Source organism: Oncorhynchus kisutch, linkage group LG24, assembly GCF_002021735.2.
Source record: "Oncorhynchus kisutch isolate 150728-3 linkage group LG24, Okis_V2, whole genome shotgun sequence".
In the NCBI taxonomy this organism is placed as follows: domain Eukaryota; kingdom Metazoa; phylum Chordata; class Actinopteri; order Salmoniformes; family Salmonidae; genus Oncorhynchus; species Oncorhynchus kisutch.
The window spans coordinates 16323936-16338848 of record NC_034197.2 but is presented as its reverse complement, the minus strand read 5'-3'; the positions used below and the strand labels follow the sequence as shown (position 1 = coordinate 16338848).

Sequence of the window (14913 nt, the reverse complement as noted above, 5' to 3'; positions counted from 1 at the left end):
TACTGCGTTGCCACACATGACACCAACACCATCATTAAATTTGCAGACAACGCAACGAGTAGTCCTGATCATGGACGACGATGAGACAGCCTACAGGGAGGAGGTCAGAGACCTGGCAGTGTAGTGCAAGGACAACAACTTCTCCCTCAATGTCAGCAAGACAAAGGAGCTGATAGTGGACTACAGGAAACGGAGGGCCCGAGCACGCCCCCATACACATCGACAGGGCTGTAGTGGAGAAGATTGAAAGCTTAATGTTTCTGTGTCCACATCACTCAGGAATGATCATGATCCACAGACACCAACACATTCTTGAAGAGAGAACGACAATGCCTCTTGCCCCTCAGGAGGCTGAAAAGATTTGGCATAGGCCCTCAGATCCTCAAAGTTCTACAGCTGCACCATTGAGAGCATCTTGACTGGCTGCATCCGACCGCAAGGCGCTACAGAGGGCAGTGTGTACGGCCCAGTACATCACTTGGGCTGAGCTCCCTACTACCCAGGACCTCTATACCAGGCGGTGTCAGAGGAAGGCCCTAAAAATGTCAAAGACTTCAGCCACTCAAGTCATAGACTATTCTCTGCTACCGCAAGACAAACGGTACAGATGTACCAAGTTTGGAACCAACAGAACCCTAAACAGCTTCCACCCCCAAGCTATGAGACTGATTAACACTGGAACCATCATAGGGCAACGGCCACTGATGTTTGATTTTGTCAATTTAAAAAATCTGCAAAAAAATAAGCTCTGTCCTACTCCTTCCCTGACTTTTCCTAAATGTTTGTATTTTACACTACTCATTTGTCAGCGTTCTGAAATCACAAACAGAAAGGTATAGAGCCTTTTTACCTGATTTTTTTTCACACCTATTCCCAACTTAACCCTCCAAGACAATGTGCTGTAGGACATTGGTACCCAGCCAGGTGCTAATGCGTCTCTCTCGCCTCTCTGAATTAATGACAAATGGGTGAATGGACAATAATTGTGCACCGTACTTTACAATTGAATCTAAATAAGGATGATGAGGGTGAAAAGGATGATTTAATTTAGAAAGGCAATAGTGTAATTATGAGTTTGTTATGCCTGTTTATCAGCAGCTCATCATTTGGCCACGTGTCTTGCGGTTTGATACCATTCTCTTTTACATTTGACTTTGTTAAAAGAAAGTGTTAACAGAATGTTTTATTTACTGTGGCTCTATTACTAACCTCATTTATTCTAAGGGAAATGAAAACATGCTACGTGTTTATTTACATATTATGTTGTCAATGGATGAAGGACCAATAGAAACCTGATACAAACTGATAATGGTGCATGTGACTTCAATGAACTGAATGATGAGGAGGGTGATTGAATTTGACTGATCTGAATGACGAGGGTGAACAGGATGATTGAATTCAGAACAATAGTGTAATGATATTGAAGAATTGTGGGTGGTCTAATTATTTTAGTACAACAAACAATGTTTGAAGTTCACAATGGCAAGCCGAACAAAAGAATGGACGCATGCACTGACAGCATTGCAAATGCTGCAGAATTTACTGTAAGTGAGTTGGAGTCAGATGCGGGATCAGATATTCAGCTTGAAATCGACGTTTCTAATGAAGTCTTCATCTGATTCTAATGTTGACCTCGAGCCTCTGTCTCTGATGCCTGAGCCTCCCCCCAGAAAAACCAGAACAGAGCCAACTGAGACGGTGATCCCAACTGCCACTCTGAGACAGGAGGAGTTTGGGAGGGATGGCACGGTTTGAGTAGAAAAGAGTGATGAGATTATGTGACATACAGATGTTGCAGCACATCAGAGATTGTACTGTTGCGCATGCACACAGAAAAATAAACAGTACGTGGTGTGGGACATGTCTATGGATGAACTCAAAGCATGTATTGCACACTTTATTACATACGGCGGCAAGACCATGGATGTGGAGTCATTTTTGGTCTGATAGGTAGGTCGTGGACTTTTTCCGAGAGACCATGCCATGCAACCGCTTCAGAAAGATTATACAACACCTGTGGCAGGTGCACACGAAACAAGGCCCATGAAAACTCTGTGCAATGCAACCTATTCTTTTGTGGTGCTTTGCTCACACACAGCCCCGAAAGCTGTGTGCTGACTGTGGACCCGAAGCATAAAGAGAAGAAGATATTGATTCATGCGTAAAGGCACAGGTATAAGGGCACAATACAGTGTCCGATACAATCAACAAATGACTGTTTTTATTTCTTGCTTTTATTTAAGAATACGGTAAATAGTTTCCCCTGTGACCTGGCTGGTTATATTAATTTGAGCTTTTTCGTTTCAACTTTGTCAAAAGAATCTGTAACTGTATTTTATTAATTAACTATATTACTAAACTAATCTACAAATAAAATTGATCAACTGGAGTGCTTTAATGTTTTTATCATAAGGGAAACAAAAATAGGATATAGTCCTACGTTTTTTCCATGACTTTGTAGAATTATACAAAAAATATCCTTAACTCTTATCTAAACAAATAACTTTTTTTTAAATGTATATATTTCTTCATGCAATTAATCCTTTACAATCGTCTAGGTACTATTTGTCAAGCGTTGGTGCTTATGTTTGCACACCTTGATATGCATATGCTTAAGAGACGCCCGGGAACGTTCTCTAGAGGGTACTTATAGGCTGAAAGGACAGGTGGTGATAGTGTTAATATTTAGTCCGGGTAGCTATTGGTAAACTCTTTATCTATCTGCATTGACCCTTTTTACACTAAATCTGTTGACACATCACATACACTGCTGTTACTGTTTATTATCTATCCTGTTCCCTAGTCACTTTATCCCTACCTATACAGTGCATTCAGGAAGTATTCAGAACTCATCCCTTTTTCCACATGTTGTTATGTCACAGCCTTATTCTAAAATGGATTAAATACACATTTTTTCTGATCCATCTATACACAATAACCCATAATGACAAAACGAAAACAGGTTTTTAGATTTTTCTTTACATAAGTATTCAGATCTTTTGCTATGAGTTTTGAAATTCAGCTCAGGTGCATCCTGTTTCCTTTGATCATCCTTGAGTTGTTTCTACAACTTGATTGGAGTCCACCTGTTGTAAATTCAATTGATTGGATATGATTTGGTAACGCGCACACCTGTCTATATAAGGTCCAACAGTTGACAGTGCATGTTTATTTTACCTTTATTTAACTGGCCCAACGCTCTAACCACTAGGCACCTGCCGCCCCAAGAGCAAAAAAGAGCCATGAGGTCGAAGGAATTGTAAAGCTCCGAGGCACAGATATCGAGGCACAGATATGAGGAAGGGTACCAAAAACTGTATGCAGCAAATCAAATCAAATTTTATTTGTCACATACACATGGTTAGCAGATGTTAATGCGAGTGTAGCAAAATGCTTGAGCTTCTAGTTCCGACAATGCAGTAATAACCAACGAGTAATCTAGCTAACAATTCCAAAACTACTACCTTATACACATAAGCATTGGATGTTCCCAAGAAGACAGTGGCCAACATTCTGAAATGGAAGAAGTTTGGACCACCAAGATTCTTCCTAGAGATGGCCGCCCGGCCAAACTGATCAATCGGGGGAGAAGGGTCTTTATTAGGGAGGTGACCAAGAATCCAATGGCCACTCAAACAGTGCTCCAGAGTTCCTCTGTGGAGATGGGTGGACCTTCCAGAAGGACAACCATCTCTGCAGCACTCCACCAATCAGGCCTTTATGGTAGAGTGGCCAGACGGAAGCCAATCCTCAGTAAAAGGCAAATGACAGCCCAAAAGACTCTCAGACCATGAGAAACAAGATTCTCTGGTCTGATGAAACCAAGATTGAACTATTTGGCCTGAATGCCAAGCATCACATCTGGAGGAAACCTGGCACCATCCCTACGGTGAAGCATAGTGGTGGCAGCATCATGCTGTGGGGATGTTTTTCAGCAGCAGGGACTGTGAGACAAGTCAGGATCGAGGGAAAGATGAACGGAGCAAAGTACAGAGAGATCCTTGATGAAAACCTGCTCCAGAGCGCTCAGGACCTCAGACTGGGGCAAAGGTTACCTTCCAACAGGACAATGATCCTAAGCACACAGTCAAGACAATGCATGAGTGGCTTCAGGACCAGTTCTGAATGTCCTTGAGTGGCCCAGCCAGAGCCCGGACTTGAACCCGATCTAACATCTCTGGAGAGACCTGAAAATGGCTGTGCAGCGACGCTCCCCATCCAATCCAGACAGAGCTTGAGAGGATCTGCAGAGAAGAATGGGAAAAACTCCCCAAATACAGGTGTGCCAAGCTTGTAGCGTCATACCCAAGAAGACTCGAGGCTGTAAACACTGCCAAAGGTGCTTCAACAAAGTACTGAGTAAAGGATCGGAATACTTGAGTAAATTATATTTCAGTTTTTTATATATTTTTAAATTTCCCAAAATTCTAAAAACCTGTTTTTGCTCTGTCAATATGGGGTATTGTGTGTAGATTGATGACGGGGGGAAAAAAACAATGTAATACATTTTAGAATAAGGCTGTAACATAACAAAATGTGGAGAAAGTCAAGGGGTCTGAATACTTTCTGAATACACTGTATGAACACACAGTATCTTCCTCAATTACCCTGTACCCCTGCAAATTGACTCTATACCCCTGCAAATTGACTCTGTACCCCTGCAAATTGACTCTGTACTGTTACCCTTTTGTGTATTTAGCAAAGTTGTTACTCATTGTGTATTTCTTCCTTGTGTAATGTTTTGTATTATTTCTCTTTTTTTCTCTCTGCATTGTTATGAAGGGCCCTTAAGTAAGCAATGTAATTGTATTTGTCTCTAGCACCCTCTGCTCCAAGATTCTTCAGAATCCAGCAGAGACATTTGGACACTATCTGGGTGGACTGGGACACTCCAGCAGAGCCTAATGGCATCATCACCGGATACATACTGAAATATCAGACAGGTAGGAGGACTTACTCATCGTCAGTCAGGTGAACAAAGTGGGTACAGTAGGTAAAACAGGTCTCTAAATCAAGTTCTCTTGGCTCCCTGGTGTGCTCTCCCTCCACAGTGAACACAACCCGGGAGGAGGAACTGCGTGTTGAGGAATTTCCCGCAAACACCACCAGTTTTACAGTGCGCCGATATGATCGCTACACCCGCTATAGATTCACCATAGCAGCACAGACTAGAATTGGGGTAGGAGAGTGGTACACAGAGGAATCACCCCATTATACAACTGAAGGTAAAACACCACAGGTCAACCACAACACACAATTACAAGCCATTAAACATCCACACACCTACAGATTTTATCATGACAATTAAATGTGTGTGTGTGTGTTTACATACAGCAAATGCACGGGAGCAGGTGGACCTCTCCACTCAGGGCTGGGTCATTGGTGTGATGTGTGCTGCGGCCCTCTTCGTGCTCATCCTGCTGGTCGTCTGCTTTATCAAGAGGAGCCGAGGGGGGAAATACCCAGGTACTGTAGCAATACTGTAGTCCACAAGACTTCTCCATTAGAGGACAAACATTCTTACATGGAGCGACAGATCCAACAGACCTAATACTATAGTTCATTCACTAGCATAAAGCTTCTAATCCCACGATTGTGCTAAATTAGCTAATGGATAGGATATATTTACCCTAAGTATGCAGGGCTTATATTATATTTGGTCAGAGTAACAAGACAGAGCTTTTTATTTTCAGTACGGGACAAGAAAGAAGTGACATTGGAGCCAGTGGATGATAACGATCAGGAGGGATCATTTGACTATCGGTAGGCAATATAAAAGAACTGGCTGAAAATCAACTGAGAACCTTGAGTTGAGATAAGTATCAATATTTGTGTAGGTCAAAGTCAATCACGTACATCATGTATAATCATTTTGTGAGGTAGTGCTGATCGTGTCAGTTTCCCTTCAAGCCAACTATGGTATCTAAAACCTTCCACATGAACAGCAATCTACAGTCATATGAAAATATATTCGGGTCTTTCTATAAATAAATGGGCCAATGTGTGACATTAGGGTCAACATTTCAAAATAGTTTGATATACATTTAAACGTGATTTTCTTGCACCTTCACATGTATAATTACAGGAATAAGAGTCTAGATGGGCACAATGAGACCATAACTCTTAGCATCAATAAAACATCTACATGTCATTCCAAATGTCACATGAAACATGGACACTGCAAGTTTCTTTGTCATGCCTAGTAGCCAGGTCTGTTTGTGCTTTAGTCAACTTCTCTATCATTTAAAGAAAATTCCAGAAAATTAAAAAGATAAACAGCATTTCTATATTTTTTTAACAATAATGTAATATGTGTTTTGTCAGAAATCATTGACAATAATAATAACCAATAATCATAAAAAGTATTGGTGAAATCATTACAAGTTTTAAGCTGTGTGTGTGTGTGTACACAAATTTGACCTCGTTAGTCCCCAAGAGGTCAAATGCTATTTCTATGGGGTTTAGGGTTAAGGTTAGAATTAGTGTCAGGGTTAGAATTACGTAAAGGGTTAGGAGCTAGGTTTAAGGTTAGGTTTTTGGATTAAGGTTAGGGTTAGGTTCAGGGTTAGGTTTTTGGGATAAGGTTAGGTTTAGGGGTTAGGGAATATTGTGTCCCTCCACAAGGTTAGCTGTACAAGACAGTGGGTCTGGGTGAAAACTAGACATCACATTCTTGCTTCCTCTGCCCTTGTTTGCTCCACTCCTGGCCTCTCCTTGAAAGTACATTGGAGGAAACGGGGAGAATCTCGATTGCATTTCCTTCATTCCTCATGTCCTCTGTCCCCGCCTCCTTAAAACCCATTAGATAAGAAGGTGAGTGAGGAGGGAACTCGGACGTTCTTGTCCAATGGGTTTTGAGAAGAAGATGAGGAGAGAGGATGCAACAAATCAAGGAAATGTAATTGAGATTCTCCCAAATATAGAGAAAGCAAGCATTTGACAGTTATTAAAAAATGTTGATAGTGCCAGACTGACTGAGCTACCATAATACCCATGGCCTGTCCAGAAATAACCCCTAGCCCCTACTGCCCAGAGTCTAGACACATGTGGAGATCTGAGAGAGATGGATGGAGACATGGTGAGAGCGCCACCTTACCCTCTGATAGGCTTGGAGGAATTTTGACGGTATTGGGTACACCTGTCCAATCCTCTCAGATCTCCACAAGTGTCTAGGGCTAGAGGCTAGGGGTAGTTTCTGGACAGGACGCCACAACCCTTTGGGTGAGTGGTGGATCTACAGCACGACACTTGGGGCATTGGTTGGATGTTTAATTCCATTGATATACACACAGGCTGGACACACCCACGGCACCCTATCAGGCTGATCAGACAGGTCTGGGTAGCTAGAGACCTGCTGTAAACAGTGAAAGAATATATTTGCATGCCTACTATTCACACGCTTGCTTCATTTCAGCTAGTTAGATGTGCAACCATTGACTAACTATAGCTAGGGCATATCTCTAGTCTAGCAATAGGTACTGTTTTGGTTGTTTTTCATCATTTAAGATTACCAATGGTTAGCTAGGTAGCTAGGATATATCAGTCAGCTAACCATTTACAGTAACAGCAGTTCATAAGTCAATACACACAAAATCTTATGCAGAAATCAAGAAATCTTACTTTATCTTGGCACTGTGACACGGTATGGGCAGCTATTAATAAATGAATAGAATGGAGTTAGAAGGGTGACCTCTTCGGACATGAAGTGTTGGCTCTGCACTTGATCCAGCATTTCATATTTAACCCTACACACATTTGAACATCAAAATATCAACTTTTTTGTTTGTTTGACATGCAATTGTATCCGTTTTTTTCTGTATTACCTAGGAAAATAAACTTTTTAAACATACATGGACCGTAATCTTACCTCAGGAATCTTGATTTAATGTTGTCCACGAAGTAGGCTAACAACGTAGACATCAAATGTTCTGTCAACCCTACAGTTAATTCCCGCACTTTGGCTGTTGTTAAGTCACGTGCAGTTTCACACAAGCTCTTATCATTTGACAGTCATTCAGAAAATTCATGAATCAGCTGATGTTGCGTGATAATGTCCCCATGTAACTAAACAGCTAGACATCAAACGGACATCAAACTAAGATGAGTACTTATTGAAGAACCTGCCAAGGCAGCAGCTACTATTCCTGGGGTCCAGCAGAATTAAGGCCATTTATACAATACAGTCACAGATTTCACAACACACTGTGTGCCCTCAGGCCCCTATTCCACCACTACCACATATCTACAGTACTAAATCCATGTTTGTGTATAGTGCGTATGTTATTGACCCCTTTCTGTATGAAACATTGGATTTTGCAATCACATACATTATTTTGAATATGTGCTGATGAAAACTGTTTTCACACTATAACATATATGAATATATGAAATGTTAAGAGGTTACAGTACACTTCTGAGATCTCCATACAAAAAAAATAAACAATGTCCAGGAATTTCACAGGATCAAGGTCAATGTGTAATGCAATTGTTAAATGCTTAGTATATGATACAAACCGTATCATAAATGTAAGGAAAGAAAGGTATTATGTCACACGATTTTTGCCAAATCTGTGAAGACTCCAAACACAAAAAAGGGTTTAAACATAGGTTTTGATTCAAATCATGAATTATATAGAATGCATCTATGTTCCCCCTTATATCTTCATTTATCCACATGAAAATAAGTGATGAATTTCTCTGTAACAGCTCCAAACAGTTGTACACTGCAGGAATTGCACACTGGTACCCTAGTTTATAGAAAGACCCATCCATACTATAATATGGTGTGGTAATAATACTCAACAGTGAAACAAATCATTAAATTTCCTAACAATATTGTACCATCCAGTGTTGTCATTATTTCAGAACAATGTATTTTTCCTGATAACTCCCCCATCCTTAGCATTGATCTCTTTATTCTGACTACTAATGTTTTCACATTTTTCCTTTGGACTACTGAAGGTCTCTGGAAAGGTATGATAATATGAACACTAACACAAGTCTAGACCATGTACACCATTTCTACTGTATTATTTTACTTATATACTGACTGTATTTTGTATTTATAACCAATAAATTGGAACTAAAATAAATGTTTAGGTAGTCTGAATTTCAACATGCTATCGCTGTTGAAACAAGTTAATGGTTTAAGTGACTTAATTAAAATATTCTAAAATCATTGATAATTCATAGAAATGTTCTTCAAAAATGTAGCTCTCAACACATTATAAACAATATTTTTAAACATTTCAGGATAAGCTGTGTCACCACCATTCCCTACTCTGCCCAACGGTAAGTATTACAACCAGACAGTCTGTTTTTAATGTCTAGAACTGTATGGTGAAAGCTGGGAGCCATAACGCAGCCTCTAATATTTTCACTATTCTTCCAGGGAGGATGAGAGTAAAGTCAGGAGGGGTCAGACGACAGTCGACACCATGATGAAATGAACAGAGTGACGACAGTCTGGTGGAGTACGGTGATGGACGGGAGATTGAGTTCAACGAGGACGGCTCCTTCATTGGCCAGTACACTGGACACAAGGAGAGGGATGACAGAGACCCAGAATTTAGGGAGAGTAGGAGCCATGAGGCCCTCTCCCCCATGAGCAACATCTACTCATTTGCATAAGGAGACAGGACTTACAATGTGTGCTGTGGTGACCTGTCATTCAGGGCAGGTGGAGCAGAGCCTGTTTTGCATGTTATTTTGGCATTAATACGTGTCACATTAGTGTGCAAACCAAGTCAAATAAAAAAATGTAGTTAATAAAGCTGCATACAAACATGGTCTCTTTTTTGCTATCTTGAGTACGGCAGCTCCAAAATGCAGGTGTTTCAGCCTAGCTCAGTGCTTTCTGTGGTGGTTGGGCATCCAGCAGAAAATACGAAGCTTAGGGGTTAATAATGTTCTCTAGTTGCGCCATGATTGGCTCAGTATTCTGTCACTCATGGGGACACAACGTCACAGCAAAATCTACAGGGAGAGCTCGAAAATTCAAGCCCCCTGGGTGCTGCCATAGAGTTACATTAGAAGTGGCCATCCAAGAAGACTCAAGGTCATTGGCCACAGTTAAAATGACGTCAAATCACGTTATATCTACCGTAGCTTTGATTGGACTGATCATGTCAACATCATACTTTCAAAATCTTAGCTAGCAAGCTAGCAGTCATCATCATCAATCAAGTCTACAATCTACTGGCAAATGTTCAATCCTTGCATTATGAAGCAAAATTATAGATAAAAGGGATCAGTGCTCATCGGCCATTGGACATAAACATTACACAACAAGTTGGAAATCACAAATTAAACAATGGTTTGGAAGAAATCAGTGGCTAACTGCAAGCATTGCAAATCCATCACTAACCTGCTATTCAGTGGAGTGGATGTGTGGTCTAAGTCTGGGTTTAAGGGTCTCTTTTCCATAAACATTCAGCATTGGTCATGCAGTCAATCCAGCATGACTTCTGCCGCTTTAAAAACAACTGGAAACTCGCAACTGGGAAATCTCAGACTTTAGTGAGTTCAAGACAACTGGAAACTGTGATTAAAAAAAATAACTCAGACTGGGAAAATGCGTTTTCAACGATCATGCAACTTGGATTTCGAAGTCCGGAACTCGGGCCTCTTTCTAGAGCTCCAACCTAAAGATCAGTAACATCATCATTCGACCTTGTTGTCATCATTCGACCAGTTGTCTTGAAATCACCATAAATTCAGAGAATGCCAGATTTTGATGACAAAATTTGCCCACGAAGGACCCCACCACACCACCTTCCTGTTCAAGTGACCACAGGACAACAAGGTGAGTCCAGAAATGTATTGTATGTTGCTGCATACATTATGTAATATGCCAGAAAGATATGTACAATGCATTCAGAAAGTATTCAGACCCCTTGACCTTTTCCACATTTTGTTACATTCCAGTCTCATTCTAAAATGTATTCAATATATTTTTCCCTCATCAATCTACACATAATACCCCATAAATAAAAAGCAAGAAACAGTTGAAAAACTATTGCAAATGTATATTTAAAAAATATATATATATATACATCACATTTACATAAGTATTCAACCCTTTACTCAGTACTTTGTTGAAGCACTTTGGCAGCGATTACAGCCTCGAGTGTTCTTGGGTATGACGCTACAAGCTTGGCGTACCTGTATTTGAGGGGTTTCTCCCAAGCGTCGCTGCACAGCTATTTTCAGGTCTCTCCAGAGATGTTCGATTGGGTTCAAGTCCAGGCTCTGGCTGGGCCACTCAAGGACATTCAGAGACTTGTCCCGAAACCACTCCTGAGTTGTCTTGGCTGTGTGCTTAGGGTCATTGTCCTGTTGGAAGGTGAACCTTTGGCCCAGTCTGAGGTACTAAGCACTATGTAGCAGGTTTACATCAAGGATCTCTTTATACTTTGCTCCATTCATCTTTCCCTTGATCCTGACTAGTCTACCAGTCCCTGCCACTGAAAAACAACTCCACAGCGTGATGCTGCCACCACCATGCTTCAGCATAGGGATGGTGCCAGTTTTCCTCGACATGATGCTTGGCATTCAGGCCATAGAGTTCAATCTTGGTTTCATCAGAACAGAGAATCTTGTTTCTCATGGTCTGAGAGTCTTTTGGTGCCTTTTGGCAAACTCCAAGTGAGCTGTCATGTGCCTTTTACTGAGGAGTGGCTTCCGTCTGGCCACTATACCATAAAGACCTGATTGGTGGAGTGCTGCAGAGATGGTTGTCCTTCTGGAAGGTCTCCCATCTCCACAGAGGAACTCTGGAGCTCTGTCAGATTGACCATCAGGTTCTTGATCACTTAACTGACCAAGGCCCTTCTCCCCCGATTGCTTCGTTTAGCCAGGCAGCAAGCTCTAGGAAAAGTCTTGGTGGTTCCAAACTTGATGGAGGCAACTGTGTTCTTGGGGACCTTCAATGAGGCAGAAATGTTTTGCATACCCTTCCCCCAGATCTGTGCCTGATACATTCCTGTCTTGGAGCTCTATGGAAAATTCTTTCAACCTCAAGGCTTGGTTTTTGCTCTTATGTAGACAGGTGTGTGCCCTTCCAAATCATGTCGAATCAATTTAATTTACCACAGGTGGAAATAAATCAAGTTGTAGAAACATCTCAAAGATGATCAATGGAAACAGGATGCCCTGAGCTCAATTTCGAGTCTCACAGCAAAGGGTCTGTATACTTGGGTAAATAAGGTATTTCTGTAATTTTTTTATTTTTATAAATTAGCTACAATTTCAAAAAACAGTTTTCACTTTGTCATTATGGGGTATTGTGTATAGATTAATGAGGATTTTATTTTATTTAATCCACTTTATAATAAGGCTGTAATGTAACAAAATGTGGAAAAAGTCAAGGGGTCTGAAAACTTCCCAAATGCACTGTATACTGTAGCTACGAAAGCAATACTAAGTGTATGTTGTGTAGTAAGGTGTTAGTAGCCCGTGTGCCTCACCCTAATAATTTAGTCGCATTTCCCCTCATAATTTAGCCTACTGTTCTGACTTGTTGGTGCACATGTAGCCTGTTTTAGAGAAGTGTAAGCGCTTCCATTGTCTGCTTATATGCCCCCTTTATTTATTCTATGGTTCTGACTTGGTGTACAGGGAGAATACTGTAAGGACAGTCCATGTTCTGAATTATGTCGCTGTACATTTCAAAAGTGCTGAACAAATAGTTATATTGACGATGTCCGTCCTAGCTCGCTCATTAATGTCTTAATTACGGATTACGTCTTATACGCTCGTCGTCCCTTCATGCTATATTTTGTACATCTCAATTGTCAATAGAAACCACATTTGTTTAAGCAAGTCAGCCATGTCAGCTATGTTTTTTTAAAGGCAGTAAATGAGCCTGAATAAACTGTTTTGCTGCCAAACAAGGCTCCCCTGATAGCCAGGTTTAGCAGTGGTAAGTTGTTGGGACTGCTGTTGGGACTCTGCTGTTGGGACAGCTTCATGTAGGCCCTAACAGTTTGTGGGCACCGTTATAGTCCAATTAATGTATTGTTTAGTGTTGTGTTGTGGCTTTGCTGGCATGCATCTAAAAAAATAATTGGGGGAGTTTGCCCCACCAAGGTTTACATACTAAAATTGCCACTGAATGGGTGCAATACTCAACTAGCGCCTCTATAAACAGTTGTACACGAGACTGACTGAGTCCGGAATGCCCACTGCCCACTAACTGGGGGACACAGGTGTTCCCAAGCAAATCCACTACCTTTTCTTAATTCCAAGCACACAAGAGATGATGTGGTTGGAGCCTGATAGTGTTCCTCTATTCTCATGCTCTGCATTGACACTGGGTTGGTACAGCATTTTAACAAGAAAATTAAGGTTACAACCTGTGGTATTTATGACGTGGTGAAAAGTATATCATTTTCAAGTGGGTGTGGAAGTGTGTGCGTACGTGCATACATGTTGATGTGGGTGTGTAATATTTCTACTAAGGGAGAGATATTGACTGGATGGAGGAATACACTGATACGTTTATCATGTTGATAAAAGCAGTGACACCTGGTAGAGGAACTATTTATATGCTGACAAGGGTAGAAAAACCTTAATGAATGATTCTTTGCTAAATCACTGGTTTAGGCCCGGTAGGATTGCTAAGTCGATTTGAGCTCTTTATCTCTACCTGATGGCAGTAAATCATAGTACCATCTTCAGGGCACTGTACCCTTGACTTGTTTGTCTGTTGCTTTGTCTCAACATTGGTCTGTGAATCTTAGCTGATGTAATTGGCATTGTATACATACCTTTCAGGACTGTGGGCTGATTCAACGTTCTTCAGAGTTCATTTCAGATCAGCAGATTTCATCTTTAGCCTTTAAAATGTCTAAAACACAGACCTAAACACCCCCCTAATCCATGTCTCTGGGACCATACTGTACCTACCTTATTTCCCCTTGTGCACCTTTATTGTATAATTGTTATATGTTGATCTATGGTTTATAGAATATGGGTTTTAAATTCTATGAAGAAGGCTAATGTTTGCACTTTGTACACTAGCATGACAAGCAAAATAAGAATGATGTTTTGTTTACTAGAACTACAATGTGCATTCTTATGGCATCCAGTCATTTCTGTCTCTTTTGCTAATCATTAATGTACCTTGTGATTTTTGACAATATTAACCGATAGAGATGTACTTTGTACTTACGGTCCTCTAATGGATTGACTCTAGTCTCCAGACATGCTCATGTTACTGACAACATTGCAACTCAATAATCCCTGACTGGGAGGTTCATTACAGTATGCTGTGTGCACCATTTAATTGAGAAAATTATGATACTGTACTTTACACACTTAACTATGATGGACATATGCTGCTGACTTTAAGCAGCTTTACAGTAACTTTCATGGTCGGAATATTATTATGATTATGACAGAGTGATATCATTATGGTACAACAATAAAAAAAAATCTTATGTTTGAAAATGTCCTTTCTAATTAAGCTCCTAGGTGTAGTTAATGTGAAATGTTTAAATCCTGACAGCCTGATAACAGAGCACATTAGAACAGTGTTTTAATCCAGGGAGGGGGAGAATACTGTAGGTTCTGAGTAGTTTGTTAATGGGAGCAAGAGCTCAAGCTGCGTGGTGATTCAGGGCTGTAACAGAAGCCTTATCTCAGCCATAATGAATAGAGTTTTCACTGGGTTTTCATTCCCTTTAATATCCCGGCACTTGTACATTTCTCTAATCTTACTGTCTGTGGAGTCTTCTGTGTATGGAGTCTATTGTGTGTGACTGTTTGCTGACCTTTAGAGACAGGAAGCTGACTGACATTCAAGATCACTCACAATCATTCACACATGATCAACCTGGATGGTCAGTCCGCTTCATGTATGGCAAACATGTATGGCAAATTTGCTACTATACTGAACAAAAATATAAATCA

At 40.7% G+C, this 14913-nt stretch overlaps 1 protein-coding gene across 2 annotated transcripts in view; it reads left to right on the top strand.

Moving 5' to 3' along the window:
• LOC109869304 (neurofascin) overlaps window positions 1–9758 on the top strand; it is a 32291-nt gene extending 22533 nt beyond the window's left edge. The window contains exons 21-27 of one of the 2 annotated variants that reach the window (XM_031804280.1): window positions 4821–4943; window positions 5052–5225; window positions 5335–5466; window positions 5694–5763; window positions 8962–8973; window positions 9253–9291; window positions 9392–9758. In XM_031804280.1, the coding sequence (XP_031660140.1) occupies window positions 4821–4943; window positions 5052–5225; window positions 5335–5466; window positions 5694–5763; window positions 8962–8973; window positions 9253–9291; window positions 9392–9449 (608 nt within the window). In that variant the 3' untranslated portion in view covers window positions 9450–9758. The remainder of the gene's footprint in view (window positions 1–4820; window positions 4944–5051; window positions 5226–5334; window positions 5467–5693; window positions 5764–8961; window positions 8974–9252; window positions 9292–9391) is intronic. The other variant, XM_031804281.1, reaches the window with a different exon arrangement.
• Window positions 9759–14913: the final 5155 nt, after the last annotated feature.